Source organism: Marmota flaviventris, chromosome 9, assembly GCF_047511675.1.
Source record: "Marmota flaviventris isolate mMarFla1 chromosome 9, mMarFla1.hap1, whole genome shotgun sequence".
In the NCBI taxonomy this organism is placed as follows: Eukaryota; Metazoa; Chordata; class Mammalia; order Rodentia; family Sciuridae; genus Marmota; species Marmota flaviventris.
This window is the reverse complement of record NC_092506.1, coordinates 13,589,905-13,603,749: the sequence shown is the minus strand read 5'-3', so window position 1 is coordinate 13,603,749 and position 13,845 is coordinate 13,589,905. Positions and strand designations below refer to the sequence as shown.

Genomic DNA, 13,845 nt, shown 5'->3' with positions numbered 1-13,845 from the left:
ATCTGCTTCAAGCTCAAGTTGAGGAACTGTCTGACCTAGTACATTTGGGTTGTATTGATCAACGTGCACATTTATGTATAACCTCTGTCAGATTTAATGATTCCAGGAATGCCTCCCGCATCATTGGCGAATATTTGGCCGGAAATTGGTCCATGGCAGCGGAAGACTTGATCCAGTCTCAACTAACTCAGATTGCTGTTTTGAATAGTACCCGTGTCGATCCCGTGACTTTGGGTCAATTCACCGATTGGATATCTTCTGCTTTTTCCTTCTTCAAAGAGTGGGTGGGAGTAGGCATTTTTGGTGCAATGTGTTGCTTCGGTGTTGTACTTTGTGGCTTCTCTGTCGCCTTAAAGCTCGCCATGTGCAAGAGAAAGGTATGATTGTACAAGCTCTTGCAGCTTTAGAAAATGGCATTTCTCCACAAATCTGGCTTGCACATCTTAAACAGTGATTTTCTGGGCATGGCCATTGCACCCCAAGTTAGTTTCACATTGCACTGGGATTGGCATGTCCTCTTCTTTATGCTCTCCCGGTACTGAATAGCCCTTGCACTCTGCAGGTCTTGTTACCATTGCACGCAGATGGGTTTCAGGACTGGTCTTTCTTCTCGGCTACAGACTCTTTACCTTCCTCTGGGGCTTAGGGATTGTGTTGCCAACTTAAATTTTGTCATCATTACCAGGCTACCTGTGTTATCCTACTTCTCATTGTCGTCACGATGCAGGATGCGAGGCAAAGCACTGCACTTGAGTGATCCCTCAACGGACCTCAAGGAAAGCATGTCCTATTGCATGCGGGTTTGACGTCCACGCCCCGCCCTACGAAAAAAGGCGTCGGCTGATATGGGATCAGGTCTGGGGAAGGCGCCTCCTTAGGACTGAACCATACATTGCAGCCACTTCTGCACAGTGGGATAGGACCTCTACTTTCGCCTGCATTGTTTTATAAAACAGAAGGGGGAACTGTGGTGAGCCGTTCCTATAGACCGTGGCCGCCATTAGAAGATGGCGCCGGCTTCCACTGTGGCCTGTGATAAACAACTCCTTTTTTGGAGAGTTGGCACGTAATCCCTTATCACCCTATGAGAAAGCTCCACGTGGCAGCTTTGCATTGGGGCTTGAGATGCTTTTTTAAGGCTGGGAGGGGCATCCGAGAGAGAAGAAGAAATATCAAGGACCTGAATAAACTGCTGAAAGAAGATTCCTGAGTTGCGTCTTCCTTGCGGGCAAGGGGTCGCGACACCCACCCCCAAACAACTTATTACTCAGAGCCTTTCGCAGTGTCCAGGGGAGGAAGGGTAGTGTTAACTGTGATCATGGTAATCACCCCTCACCAGGTAGGAGACATTGCAGAGACTCTTTCCTCAGCACTGCAGCAGCCCTTCAGGGGACATGTGGTCAGGGCAAGCTCTTTTCCATGACTTCTTTTTTATAGATGAAGCTATTGAGGTACAAAGGGACTAGGTGACTTAATCTAAGAAGAGAGAGCAGCGGATTCAGAACTAGAACTTATACTAGCTAATTCCAAGCCAACCGCCTTGTTTTTCCTTTCATTTCTCCCACCCCTGGAGAATGTTAAACCTTTCTGCTAAACACTAAAGAAGAATCTTCCTCCAGATGGGGTGTTTCCTTCTTGGAAGCACTGAATTCGTGACGTGAGACCTGACCTGAATAGGAGTGCCAGATTTAAAGGTTGTGTTGCTCATGGAAGGAAGGTAAGCTTCAAGGTCAGATCTGCTGTCTGCACAGAGCTGAAGTGGCAGAAGTAACCAGGCAAGGGTAGGAAGGCACCCGTTTCTCCCTGGGCTTATTCAGAGTTTAGGTTGGAATGCTTCAAAGAGTTCTTACATTCCACATCATAAAATCAGAGGTTGGGTGGCCAAACAGTGTCGAGATCCTGTTGGAAAATATGTACCAAGTGACAAAGAAAAGTACAAATGGGTCTTGAATTCCTGCTTTGAGTGTATGAATTTGTACAATTTTAAACCAGTTATTTAAACTGTTTCAAACCCAGTTTTCTTTTTCAGGGAATGTGATAATACTAGTTATCTTAATATTCCAGGCTTGCTGAGAGAATCAAATGGGGTATCAATGTAAAATGCTATTGTAATCTGGAAGATCATACTAATATTTTTTAAGAGAAAGAATGGATATTAATAAATGAGGAAATAAATCAAGTTTGGGCACCAGTTACAAAATGGAAATGAAATAGAGAGCTGTAAAATCACATAAGACATGCTAATTATGATACAATCTAAACACATATTTTAGTTCCACCACTAAAGACCTATCTGATGGTGGAAGTTTATCTGATGCTGATTAATTATCACATGATGTGCTACCGAGTAAATAGATCAACCCTCACCACAGAGTTGTGTGCTCTCTTCTCAGGTTGGAGAATGAGAGCAACACGTGGTATTGACTCTGCACATGCTGCAGTCTGTGAAGCACTTCAAGGTCAGGAAAAGCATCATGTGCATCACCTGAGACCCAGAAAAAAGCAAAACATCTAGTTCACCATGGAGACCCAGTGAGAGTAAAGAGAGTGAAGGACGGATTGCAGCCAGCACTTGATGCTGCTTATTGGCTGCTTCTAAGAAAGCCATGTCATCCTTTAACTATTCAAAGATTTGGGGAGCTATGGAGGGTGGACTATAAGCATTTGTAGATACAGTTGTTGGCATTCAACTGAGATCCTGAAAGACAAGTTCCTTAAACAAAATCACCCAAACTGGTGAATGTATTTTATATCACTAAGTTCATCTTTTCAATTATTCCCATTAACATCCATGATAGATTTAATCACTTAATCAATTAATCAATCAACTGAAAAAGATATATCTTATGACAAATTTATATTAAAAGTAAAAACAAAATAATATTCCTTCATTATAAAGAGCTAAGGATTTAGATCAGAGTAACTTGGCTTCAAATCTCACCTCCGCTATTTCCTTCAGCTCTTAGCATGTAACTAAATGTCAGTCAATTTCAGTTTCAGCATCAATGGAATGGAAATAATATTGCACATGATGTGTGAAGGTTATCTGAGGAATAGTGTTACAGCCTCTATTTGGTGATAAAGAACATAGCAAATGCTCAGTATGTCTTATCTACAAGCGCTTAATTCACAGTTAATCCCAACTTCTATGTTCCGGATCTGGAGCTATGTGTAAGGCTCAAGATCAAGAATATCTGCATGGGAATGTTAAAAACTGCTTAAAGGGACAAAGTTAATAACTCTTTATTTTGTAAATGTCATTATTCCTGGACATAAATTACATGTCCTATGTCCCATACTATACCATGAGATTATTCTAGGTGAAGGATGTTTCACTTAACTATCTTTCAGGCTCATAAAATGCTCTACTGAAAAAAAAAAAAAGTTAAGTCAGAGTGAAATCACATTAATTTTACAAAGTGCCAAAGTAATATTACTAAATGCCAAAATTCATATGTTGAATAGCTAACCCCCAAGCTAATGATATCTCAGTGTGGGATCCTTAGATTAAGTACTGAGAGAAGAACTCTTGTGATTGGATCGGAGAGCTTTTGTGATTGAGATTGGAGATCCCTCGTTAAGAGACCTCAGAGAGCTAGCTATCCTCCTCCTCCACAGGAGGACGAACAGAAAAGTCACCATAGTGGTGGAGAGTTTGCCCAGCATGTACTAGTCCCTGGTGTGATGTCCAGAACCACAAACAAAGAAAAACAAAATAAAGAAGCAGGAAAACAAATAGAAGCTCTCTACTTTATGGTATTTTGTTAAATCAACCTGAATAGACTGAGAAAATAGTTATTATACTTTAGCGAAACAAACAATTTGTATTTATTTTGGAAAGTTTGCATAAAGAGTTTGACCATTTCCAGTAATCTGATGATCTTAGAAAAGTCTTTTCTTGCTGGCACCTTACTTAGTGCAGTCATCCATGAAGCTAAGAAACGGCAATATATTACCCACAAAATCCTTTCATGAAGGACACTGTGTGATCAGCTGTTAATGGACAGCTGCCTTCTGTTGTCAAGGCATGCTTCAGACATGGGAACCAGGTGTTGCAAAACTGGGGACCTGCTGAGGGAGCTCAGCACAGTCCTGCTTTCCTTTGTCATTCTGACTCTCCTTTCTCACTGCTACAGGGCAGCCTCATGACTCCCAATGGAGAACAGTACAGAGGTGACTGAGTTCATCCTGGTGGGGCTAACAGATGACCCAGAACTGCAGATCCCACTCTTCATCCTCTTCCTCCTTATCTACCTCAGCACCCTGGTTGGGAACCTGGGAATGACCGTGCTGATCCTGCTGGACTCCCATCTCCACACTCCCATGTACTTTTTCCTCAGTAACCTGTCCCTGGTGGACTTTGGGTATTCTTCAGCTGTCACTCCCAAAGTCATGGTGGGTCTCCTCACAGGAGACAAAACCATGTCCTACAATGCTTGTCTCACCCAGTTCTTCTTCTTTGTTGGCTTTATCACTACAGAAAGCTTCCTGTTGGCCGCCATGGCTTATGACCGCTATGCAGCCGTGTGTAGACCCCTGCGCTACACCACCACCATGACCACAGCTGCCTGTACTCGTCTGACCGTGGGCTCCTACATCTGTGGTTTTGTGAATGCCTCCATCCACACTGGGAACATTTTCAGACTCTCTTTCTGCAGGGCCAATGTGGTTGATCACTTTTTCTGTGATGCACCTCCTCTCCTGGCTCTCTCATGCTCAGACAGCTATATCAGTGAGATGGTTATTTTCTTTGTGGTGGGTTTCAATGTCCTCTTCTCTGTCTTGGTCATCTCAGTCTCCTACCTGTTTATATTTATCACCATCCTGAGGATGCGCTCATCTGAAGGACGCCAGAAGGCCTTTTCCACATGTGGTTCCCACCTCACTGCAGTCACCATCTTCTACGGGTCAGGCATCTTCATGTACTTACAGCCCAGCTCCAGTCACTCCATGGGCACTGACAAAATGGCGTCTGTGTTCTACACCATGGTCATCCCTATGCTCAACCCACTGGTCTACAGCCTGAGGAACAAAGAGGTCAAGAGTGCCTTCAAGAAGGCTGTGGGCAAGGCAAAATCTTCTATGGGACTCATAATTTAGTTGTGTAGCATTTGTAATAACACTAAATCATCGACCTCAAATGTATGGAAAAAATATTTGCTTATCCAGTCCACATATTTCTAATTTATTTTTAATAAATATGAGGCCCAAAATAATAGGTTAGAAAGAATCACACAGCAACACAAAATTATTATTTAAAGTCTTTTCAGTAAACTTTCTTATCCAAACTTCCACATGTGCGTGGACACTCATGAGTACATATAAGCACTGGGAACGCATATTTTCATATTTTCATGTAGTGCACACCTACAGATGGAGAAATTTGTTCAAAACATATACAGATAGTTAATTTGACATCAATGATAGTTAATTTGACATCATTCGGGGCTATACACTTCCCTCTTATTGTATTGCATAGGTTTATGGAGGTGGTGTTTCCATTTTCCTTTCTATCAAGAAATTTTTAAGTTTCTTCTTGATCCATTGGCTGTTCAGGAGTATTTGTATAGTTCCCAAAGTTTCTTGTTAATATCTGGGTTTATTGCATTGGAGATGATTCTGCTTTTTAAAAACTTGTTGAGACTTGTTTTGTGAGCTACTGTACGCTGTATTCTAGAGGAGTCTCCATGCACTGTTGAGAAGAATGCATATTGTGCAGTTTGGGATGGAGTGTTCAGTGGATGGCTCCTCGGTCCAGTTGGTCTAGAGTGCAGTTTAATTCTGCTCTTTGATTTTATGTCTGGATAATCTGTCCATTGCTGAAAGTAGAGGGCTAAAGTCTCCTAATATTATTTTATTGTGTTCTAGATCTTCCTTTAGGTCTACAAAATTTTGTTTTATATATTCAGGTGCTCTGATATTTGATGAGTATACATTTATAATTACTTTTTCCCCTTGTTAAATTAACACATTTATTATCACATAATGATCTTCCTTCTCTCTTTTTACTGCTTTTGATTTTAAGTCTATTTTATCTGAAATAAGTATGACTACTCCTGCTTTCTTTTGGATTCCATTTGTATGGAGTTTCTTTTTCTGTCAGTTCACTTTCAGTCTATGCTTATCCTTAGAGATGGAATGAGTTTTTCATAAACAGCATATAGTTAGGTTTTTGTTTTTACCCATTAAGCCACTGTATATATTTCATTTGGAGAATTTGATTCATTTACATTTAAGGTGATTATCAAAAATTAATATGTTCATATTTAACATCTTGTTACTTGTTACTTGTTTTATATTTTTATTGTAATTCCTCTCTTTTACTTTTTTTCTCCCTCGTAGATTCACTACTAATTCTTTTTATTTTGTTCTAATTAGTTATTGATGATTTTTATTTTGTTTTCATTTGGTTTCGTATGCTTTTCAGCTCGAGGATTTGTTTGATTTTTTCTAATTACTTCAATATCTCAGTGAAATTACAAAGTATACAGTCATTTCTCAGTCTTCTTATAGCTTGCTAAGTTTTCTTAAAATAACTATTTTGAATTTTCACATGTTAGTTATTACAGGATAAATTTCTATCAACTTAATATCAACTTATATTTATTAGATGAATTTATGATTCCCTGAAAGTTCTTAATTTTTATTGATGTGCAACATCTATTTCAGACCGTGCAACCTGTTCCAGACTTTGTAATATGGCTTTGTTACTATGCTTCCGGAAATCCTAAACACAGCTTATTTTCTGAGCCTATAGTCACTTCTACTACTTCAGCACTAGATGGTGCCCTAAGTACAATTTTACCATGAGTCTATAGTTGGTGTATTGTTACTGTTTCAGCAACAGAAGGTATACCAAATCCAAGTTCAAAGGTATAGCAAATCCACAGTTCATATGTTGTTCAGAATGAATTCTAAGAATACCTAAAAGGGGAATTTATCTCTGTCCTTCACCTTGGGCCAAAGTAAGTCCATACACCCTGGCCACAGTCACCATCCTGAGTTCTGCTGAGGTGAGATTCTACCTGACCTTGGGCATTGCCATGCAGGAAGAAGTCCCAGTCTCCTGTATAATGATTTAACATGTACATAATTCTTCTTCATCAAAGTAATTACTCTCTTCATATTGCACTGCCTGAAGATGGAAAGAATAGGGTGGACAATCAGTCCCATGGCCACCAACAATGTTGAGGCAGTTAACTTTACATTGCTGTGACAACTACATAAGAAGAAAAAAAAAAACTCTCAGGATGAAAGATTTATTTTGGCTCATGGTATCAGAAGTTATGATCAATGTTTGGCAATGCCCATTGCTTTGGGCCTGAAGTGAGGCAAGACATCCCCGGAAGGGCATGACAGAAGAAAGCTCAGCTCATGACAACAGGAAGCAGAGTGAGAAATAGGAAGACAAAGATATAGTCTTCAAGGGCTTGCCCCAGGTGACCTAATTCCTCTAAACATGCTCCATCTGTTGAGAGTTTCCAGCACTTCCCTACAGATCATTCAAATAATTAATTCATCAAATGGATCAATCCACTGATAAAATTAGAACCCTAATGATCCTATCATTGGCTAAAAGTTCCACTTCTGAATGTTGCCACATTGAAGACCAAGCTTTCAAAACATGAAATGTTGGAGAATATTTCCTATCAAAACAACATCATTCTGCCCCTGGCCACCAAAAAACTCATGCCCATCTCACAATGCAAAATGCATTCAGTCTCTCTCCAAGAGTTCCATAGTCTTAGCAGCTCTAACATTTCTCAAAAGCCCAAGCCCAAAGTCTCCACTAAAACTCAAGGCAAAGTCTTACCTATGAACCCTGTAAAAATCAAAAAGTGAGTTACATACTTCCAACATACAATAGCACAGAGTAAACATTCCCATTTCAAAATGGAGGAAAGGGGGCATAGAAAAAAGGGGTGGGTCCAAAGTAAGACAAAAAATTTAGCAAACAAAACATTAAGACCTATAGTTCCATGTCAGGCATCAGGGATACATGGTGGCAGGATGTGGGCACAAAAGGGATGGAGCACCTCACCTCCATAACCTTTCCAGTAACAGCCCACATAGCTTCTCTATTGGGCTGGCTCTGCTCACTGCCTAAATCCTTCTTTGGCAGACATTCCACATTCCTGGCATCTCTAAATTCCTAGTGTCTCCATTGCACCTTCTGCTTCACTCATTGCCTCATACATCACCCTTTCAGAGGTTACCCTCAAGAAATCTGACCCTGGGGCACGTTGCCTGGTCTTCAAGGTCTTCCTTTGAAATCTCACTGGAAGCCTTCATGACCCAGTGCCTCTTACATTCTTCATGCCTACAAAATAAGAACCACATGAATGAAGCCAAGGTCTACCACCAGCAGGAGCAGTTGTTGATTCTCTTGGACCATAGCTTCAGTGACATCTGAGTGCCTAGATGACTGAGCATGGTACACTAAATCCTGAGTAAACAACTTCCTGGGTACCCCTATGGGAGGAGAGTACCCTGGGGTCTCTTCTCAAAGCAAAGTCTTTCAAACAAGTTTTTCACTTTTATACCTATGATCCAAGTGGGGTCTGGATGACTCCTGAGATGCCCTGAAGTCATTATCTTTCCTATATTGTTTCTGTGCAAAATACTTAGTTTCTCTAATGGCTCTGGTTTCTTCCGCAACAACATCTGATTTTCTGGCCAAACTGAAAGTTTTTCAATCTTTCTACTCTGCTTTTTGATCCTGATTATCAGTAAACCTGTATAAAGACTACCATACGACTCCTAAATGCCGTGCTTCCTTGAAATTTCCTCTGCCAGATTAATTAGTTCATCACCTTTAATTTGACCAAAAACAAACTGTCAGAATATTGAGAAAATGTCAACAAATTCTTTGCCAAAATATGATATGTGTGGTCTCAAGTCCATTTCCCAGGAGAATACCCACTCCTATCTGAAACTGCATAAGCACAGACTTTACTGTCCACATTCCTATCAGTATTTTGATCATCTAAACTCACACCAGAATTGTCCATGAAACTTCACTTGCAACATTCTAAGAATTCTTCATCCTCCATCTTCAAAACTTTTCAAATTTCTCCTTTAAATTAGTTCCAAACACTTCTCAGTTTAATCACAGCAATGACCCCATTTCTCAGTACCAGTTTTGGGTTAGTCGGTCTATTGTCACTGTGATAAATACTTGAAAAAAAAACAACTTTATGGAAGAAAGACCAATTTCAGCTCATGGCTTTATAAGTTTTGGACCATGGTTGGCTATTTCCATTACTTTGAACCTCAGGTGAGGCAGAATATTATGGCAGAAGGAAATGGCTGAGGAAAGGTGCTCAGTTGGTCAGGATGGGGAAGGACAGGGACAGAATATGCCAAAAGTCAGGCTGCAAGTGACCTGCTTTCTACAATCACCACCATTTCACCATTTGTTAAGTAATTAATTCATTAAATGGATTAATCCATTGATGAGTTCAGAACCCTCATGGTCCAAAAGCCCCACCTTTGAATTTTGCTGCATTTGGGATCAAGTTTTCAACATGAGAGCCTTTGGGAGACATCCCAGATCCAAACCATAACAACTGCAATTCTAGGTCACACATGAAGATCAAGGTACACCGAGACCAATGCAGCACAAGGGCTAGATTAAGCCCATCTTTCTATGGCCTGCATGCTGCTGTCATCTAGTCATGACCCACAACTGCCACAACCAGCTATCAGTCAATCTAACCAGGAATATGGTCTCCATCTGCACCAGGGTGGGTCCAGAGTCTCCAATTGTTGTCATTGACCTGGGCACAGGGACCACCAGGATTCACCTAGCATCATGTTCTCACACTGATCTGGCACTGTAGGGTCCTTTGCCTGTGCCTCTGTCCCACCCCAAGCAGATACTATGATGAGATTAGAGGATGCATGAAGGCAATCCTTTAATGGTCTAGCTAATGTAGGTCCAGAGGCTTGATCCACTGGCACTGGCCTGAAGGCAGGGGCCATGGGGCTCTGTCCGGTACTGTGTTTCACTATGTAGGTCCTGATATTAGTTTCAAAATTAAGGCCTGGATTTAACTCCCTCCCCCTCCTCCAAGCAGTAATAGCTCTTCTAGTCTGCTTTGCTTGGAGTTGAAAAAGGGTGAATACAAGGGACTCTTTTCTTTCTGACGTCTTTCAATGTGTCTTTTCTTGGTATTATTTTTCTAAAACCAGATTTTGTGGTCTCTCATTTGATTTCCTTAGCACTTGAGAAGGTAATGTCATGGTGAATAGTTGTTAAAATTTATATTTCCTTGGTGAGACGAATGTTGTAGGACCTTAGTTGACCACCATCTTACCCTATGTGGCTTAATTTGCTCTATTCTCCAGCTCTGCGGGATCCTTGAAAGCTAACAGAATTGGAACCATGATAACTGAAAACAAAAATCAGCCTACAAGACACTGAAGTGAGAAAAATGTGTTAGGAGCCTCCTAAAATGCCCCACCCCCAGAAAAGCATTTCTATTTTATCTACCTAGCAGCTCTCCAAAAAGTCCCACTTACTCAGAAAGTCAATAATTGTATCTTTTCTCTCATATATGGAAGCTAGAGAGGAATAAGGGGAGAAAGATGCAGGAAGGATAAGAAAATAGGAGACACCAGTAGAGTAAATGAAAGGACCAGGGGGAGGGTGGGAAAGGGGAAACACTAAGGTCAGAGGAGCAAGAACAGAAACCCGGCAATTGGCGTCCAACGTGGGGGGCCAAAAGGTCTGTGTCTTTAAGCCACTGGGACATAAGCAACACATGCTGGCTCCTTAGGGAACTCCAATTTAAATATTAAAGAAAGTTAGTGAGTTTGGTGATTCTCTCCAGAAGTTAAGCATGTTTAGGATTGCAGAGTATCCTGGGCAGAATTGTAGAAAGTAAGTGAATTAGACAAAAGGAAAATCTGTGACGTTAAAATTTTTAATATTGGGGTATAATTGTAGAGATTCTAAATAAATATAGTTATTAAGATGATTGATGGGCTAGGTTGTTGAGTCCTCTCCATGGAAAGAGCGCTTTTGTGAAATTTTTAAAAAATTGTTTTTATAAATGCTTTAAAAAAAAGATGTTTTTTTGGCCTTTATATTGTAGAAGTTTGCGCTAGGAGAGTGAGAAAAAGGGAGAGAAATAAATTTCAATTTTCTATTGTTTTTGTCAATACTCAGAAAGTATGTACTGACCTTTTTTGCTACATGATTGTCCTGTGAATTAGAATGGCTGTGACTCAGCCGCTGGGGACAAGAGACTTTAGCCGCTGCTGCTTGCTGCTCTCTTTGGGGTCCTAGCCCCTGCGGCCAACAGTGCTTTTAACCTTTAAATGACTTGACCTAAATGTGAACACAGACTAGCTTAAGATCTGATGGTAACGCTGGTGTCTGCCGCTAAAAAACTTTTGGAGCACCATCGTGCCACAGAAAAAAGTGCAGGATGCAGGAGCACACAGGCTGCAACCACAGGACGCAGAGACAAAGCAAGCTGCCACCTCAGTAGGATCTTGGCCAGGTGGGGGAAATTCAAACAAAATCAAACAAAATGCAATCGGCTAGGAAAACTTGGGGAACTTTTGCCCGACAATGGGCAGCGGACTCCTTGTTGTTTGCGTCACCATGGTAACCACGGGTGCCTGGCAGGAAAAGGGGGCTTCCTGGTCCCAACTCCCACACTTTCGCTGGCTTCCGATTGGTTCTTCCACAGTCACTCAGACAGGACTTCTAGTCCCGCCTTCCAGCCGCTAACCTGTACTACCGTGTTTCAGATTTCTACTGGAGCTGTTCAGAGCCTGTATTTTTAAGAATGCCTACCTGTAAATGCTAACGAAAGATATCTTTTTCAGACAAAATTTAATTCCACAGGTTTCTACGTTGCAGCCCTAAATTTAAGTTAGTTCTGAGTTAAATAACCTGACTTTTCTTTATAGTTGTGTTACTAAATAATGTTCTATTGATGAGAGATATCAAACATGCTTGTTTGTATTTAACTTTAATTTTGGATGTTATGGGGATGCATTCAATCGCCACAGGAACAAAGCCGGCAATGTTCCTGTGATGACCAAAAAATCCTTATTCTCATTCCTGACTATAAGAAATATATATATATATATATATATATATATATATATATATATATATATATATATATATGGATCTTATTTCAGTTACATCAAGTGACGTCACATAAAAGAGTGCACTCCTAAGTAAAAATAAATTAAAATGGATCCAAGTATTTTAAGACCACGTGGTTACATAAAGTTAATACAATTATAATTTATATTCTTATTCTTAATATATTTTTTAGATATTTAGATAACCTATATTAGTTAATCTATAAAATAATTAGCACATGTCTAATTGTTTAGTTAATATATATTTTCCTAATTGTTTTTCTTCAACAGAAAACCCATAATTTATATGTTTTATACATACATTTATCAGATATAGTCTTTTAATTACAGATATTTGAGATAAATGTATTTACTATAAATGTACTTTTAAGTAAAAATACAATCTTTAAGTAGTTTCTAATTCTCAAAGTTATTGTTCAAATTCATAAGATGATAAACAAATATAATTCTGTCTACAAACTATCTAAGGATTTTCATTATATTTTCATTGATATTTCTTATCAAAGTACAATAATTTGTTTATAGATTCTAAGGTTTTCAAAAATTGTTCCAAAGTATAACCAGAAAAAAATTCTAAAAGAAAAAGATGCTTCAACAAAGAGAAAACACACATTGGATCCTAAAAAGAAAAAAAAAATCATCTTTGGATAAAACAAGGTCTTTATATTCTAGATTTCAATGATAAAAATATTTTCCTAAATAAAAAAAAAATTATATTATTATCTAAACAGATGATGCAAAAAGTTAAAACAATTTAAAAAGAGATTTATATATACTGGACTGACTATAAAAATTGTAACTGATTAATTCAAGGATATTTCAGGCTATTTTTCTAATTTGACTATACTAATGTGAGCTAAGATTTTGTCCATATTTTGACATGATAATACCTATTAAAATGTTAAGTTTATTTCCTTAAAGAAAGGTCTTTATTGCCTAATGATTCTTGCTGTTTAAAACAAAGATTAATTTTGATAAATAAATTCATATCCTCAATTAAACACTAAATATATTAAACTGCTAACTTAGATCCTGATTTTGACAATTGTTCTTTAAGACTATATTTGATTGATTCTAAGACACAAAAAAACTGTTTATTTTTACATATTCTGTTTGTTAGATAATTATAAAAATAAAAAAAAAACATTTTATTAAGGCTAAAGTTCTCCAAATTAAAGTCATATGTTAAATTTAAACAATAAAGGTTACAAACTTTAAAAATTCATTAATATTATGTAAGTTCTCTGACTGGACCTATTATCTATAAAAATATGTTAAGATTTATATAGTGCTTCCTACACTAAAAAATAACCTTAATCATATTTTTTAAAGGCAATTAAGAGATACCTATTTAAAAGATAATATTCTAAAATATAGAGATATTTTGAGACATTCTCTCAAAAGGAGATTGAGGGTTCTTTCTAAATTGTTAGGATATAGCGACTAGTCTATATTAAAAAATTATAATAATAAAAGATAAATCTATTCTTATCATTTAAATAGTTATACTATCATCTCATGATAGTATATAAACTAAGGATACTATGACTTATGCCAAGCCTTTACTCAATTTTATTAAATAAAAAAAGGGGGGGAATACAGGACCCCAGAGACGCACACTAGATTTTACAAATATTTTAAAGTTTTTTCTTAAATTGTAATATTGAGAGTCTTAATGTTACTGAACATGATTCAGTGAGTTAAATCAGATATCAA

The 13,845-nt window shown here is 38.5% G+C and overlaps 1 protein-coding gene across 1 annotated transcript; it reads left to right on the top strand.

Annotated features, from left to right (window-relative positions):
- The first annotated feature begins 4,155 nt into the window (after positions 1-4,155).
- LOC114099823 (olfactory receptor 5B12) lies at positions 4,156-5,100 on the top strand. Its single transcript, XM_027944335.2, has one exon. The coding sequence runs from the start codon at positions 4,156-4,158 to the stop codon at positions 5,098-5,100; it is 945 nt and encodes a 314-aa protein (XP_027800136.2).
- Positions 5,101-13,845: the final 8,745 nt, after the last annotated feature.

What these genes read in the sequence shown, in the direction of transcription:
- LOC114099823 (XM_027944335.2), top strand. Translation starts at nt 4,156, where the DNA reads ATGGAGAACAGTACAGAGGTGACTGAGTTCATCCTGGTGGGGCTAACA.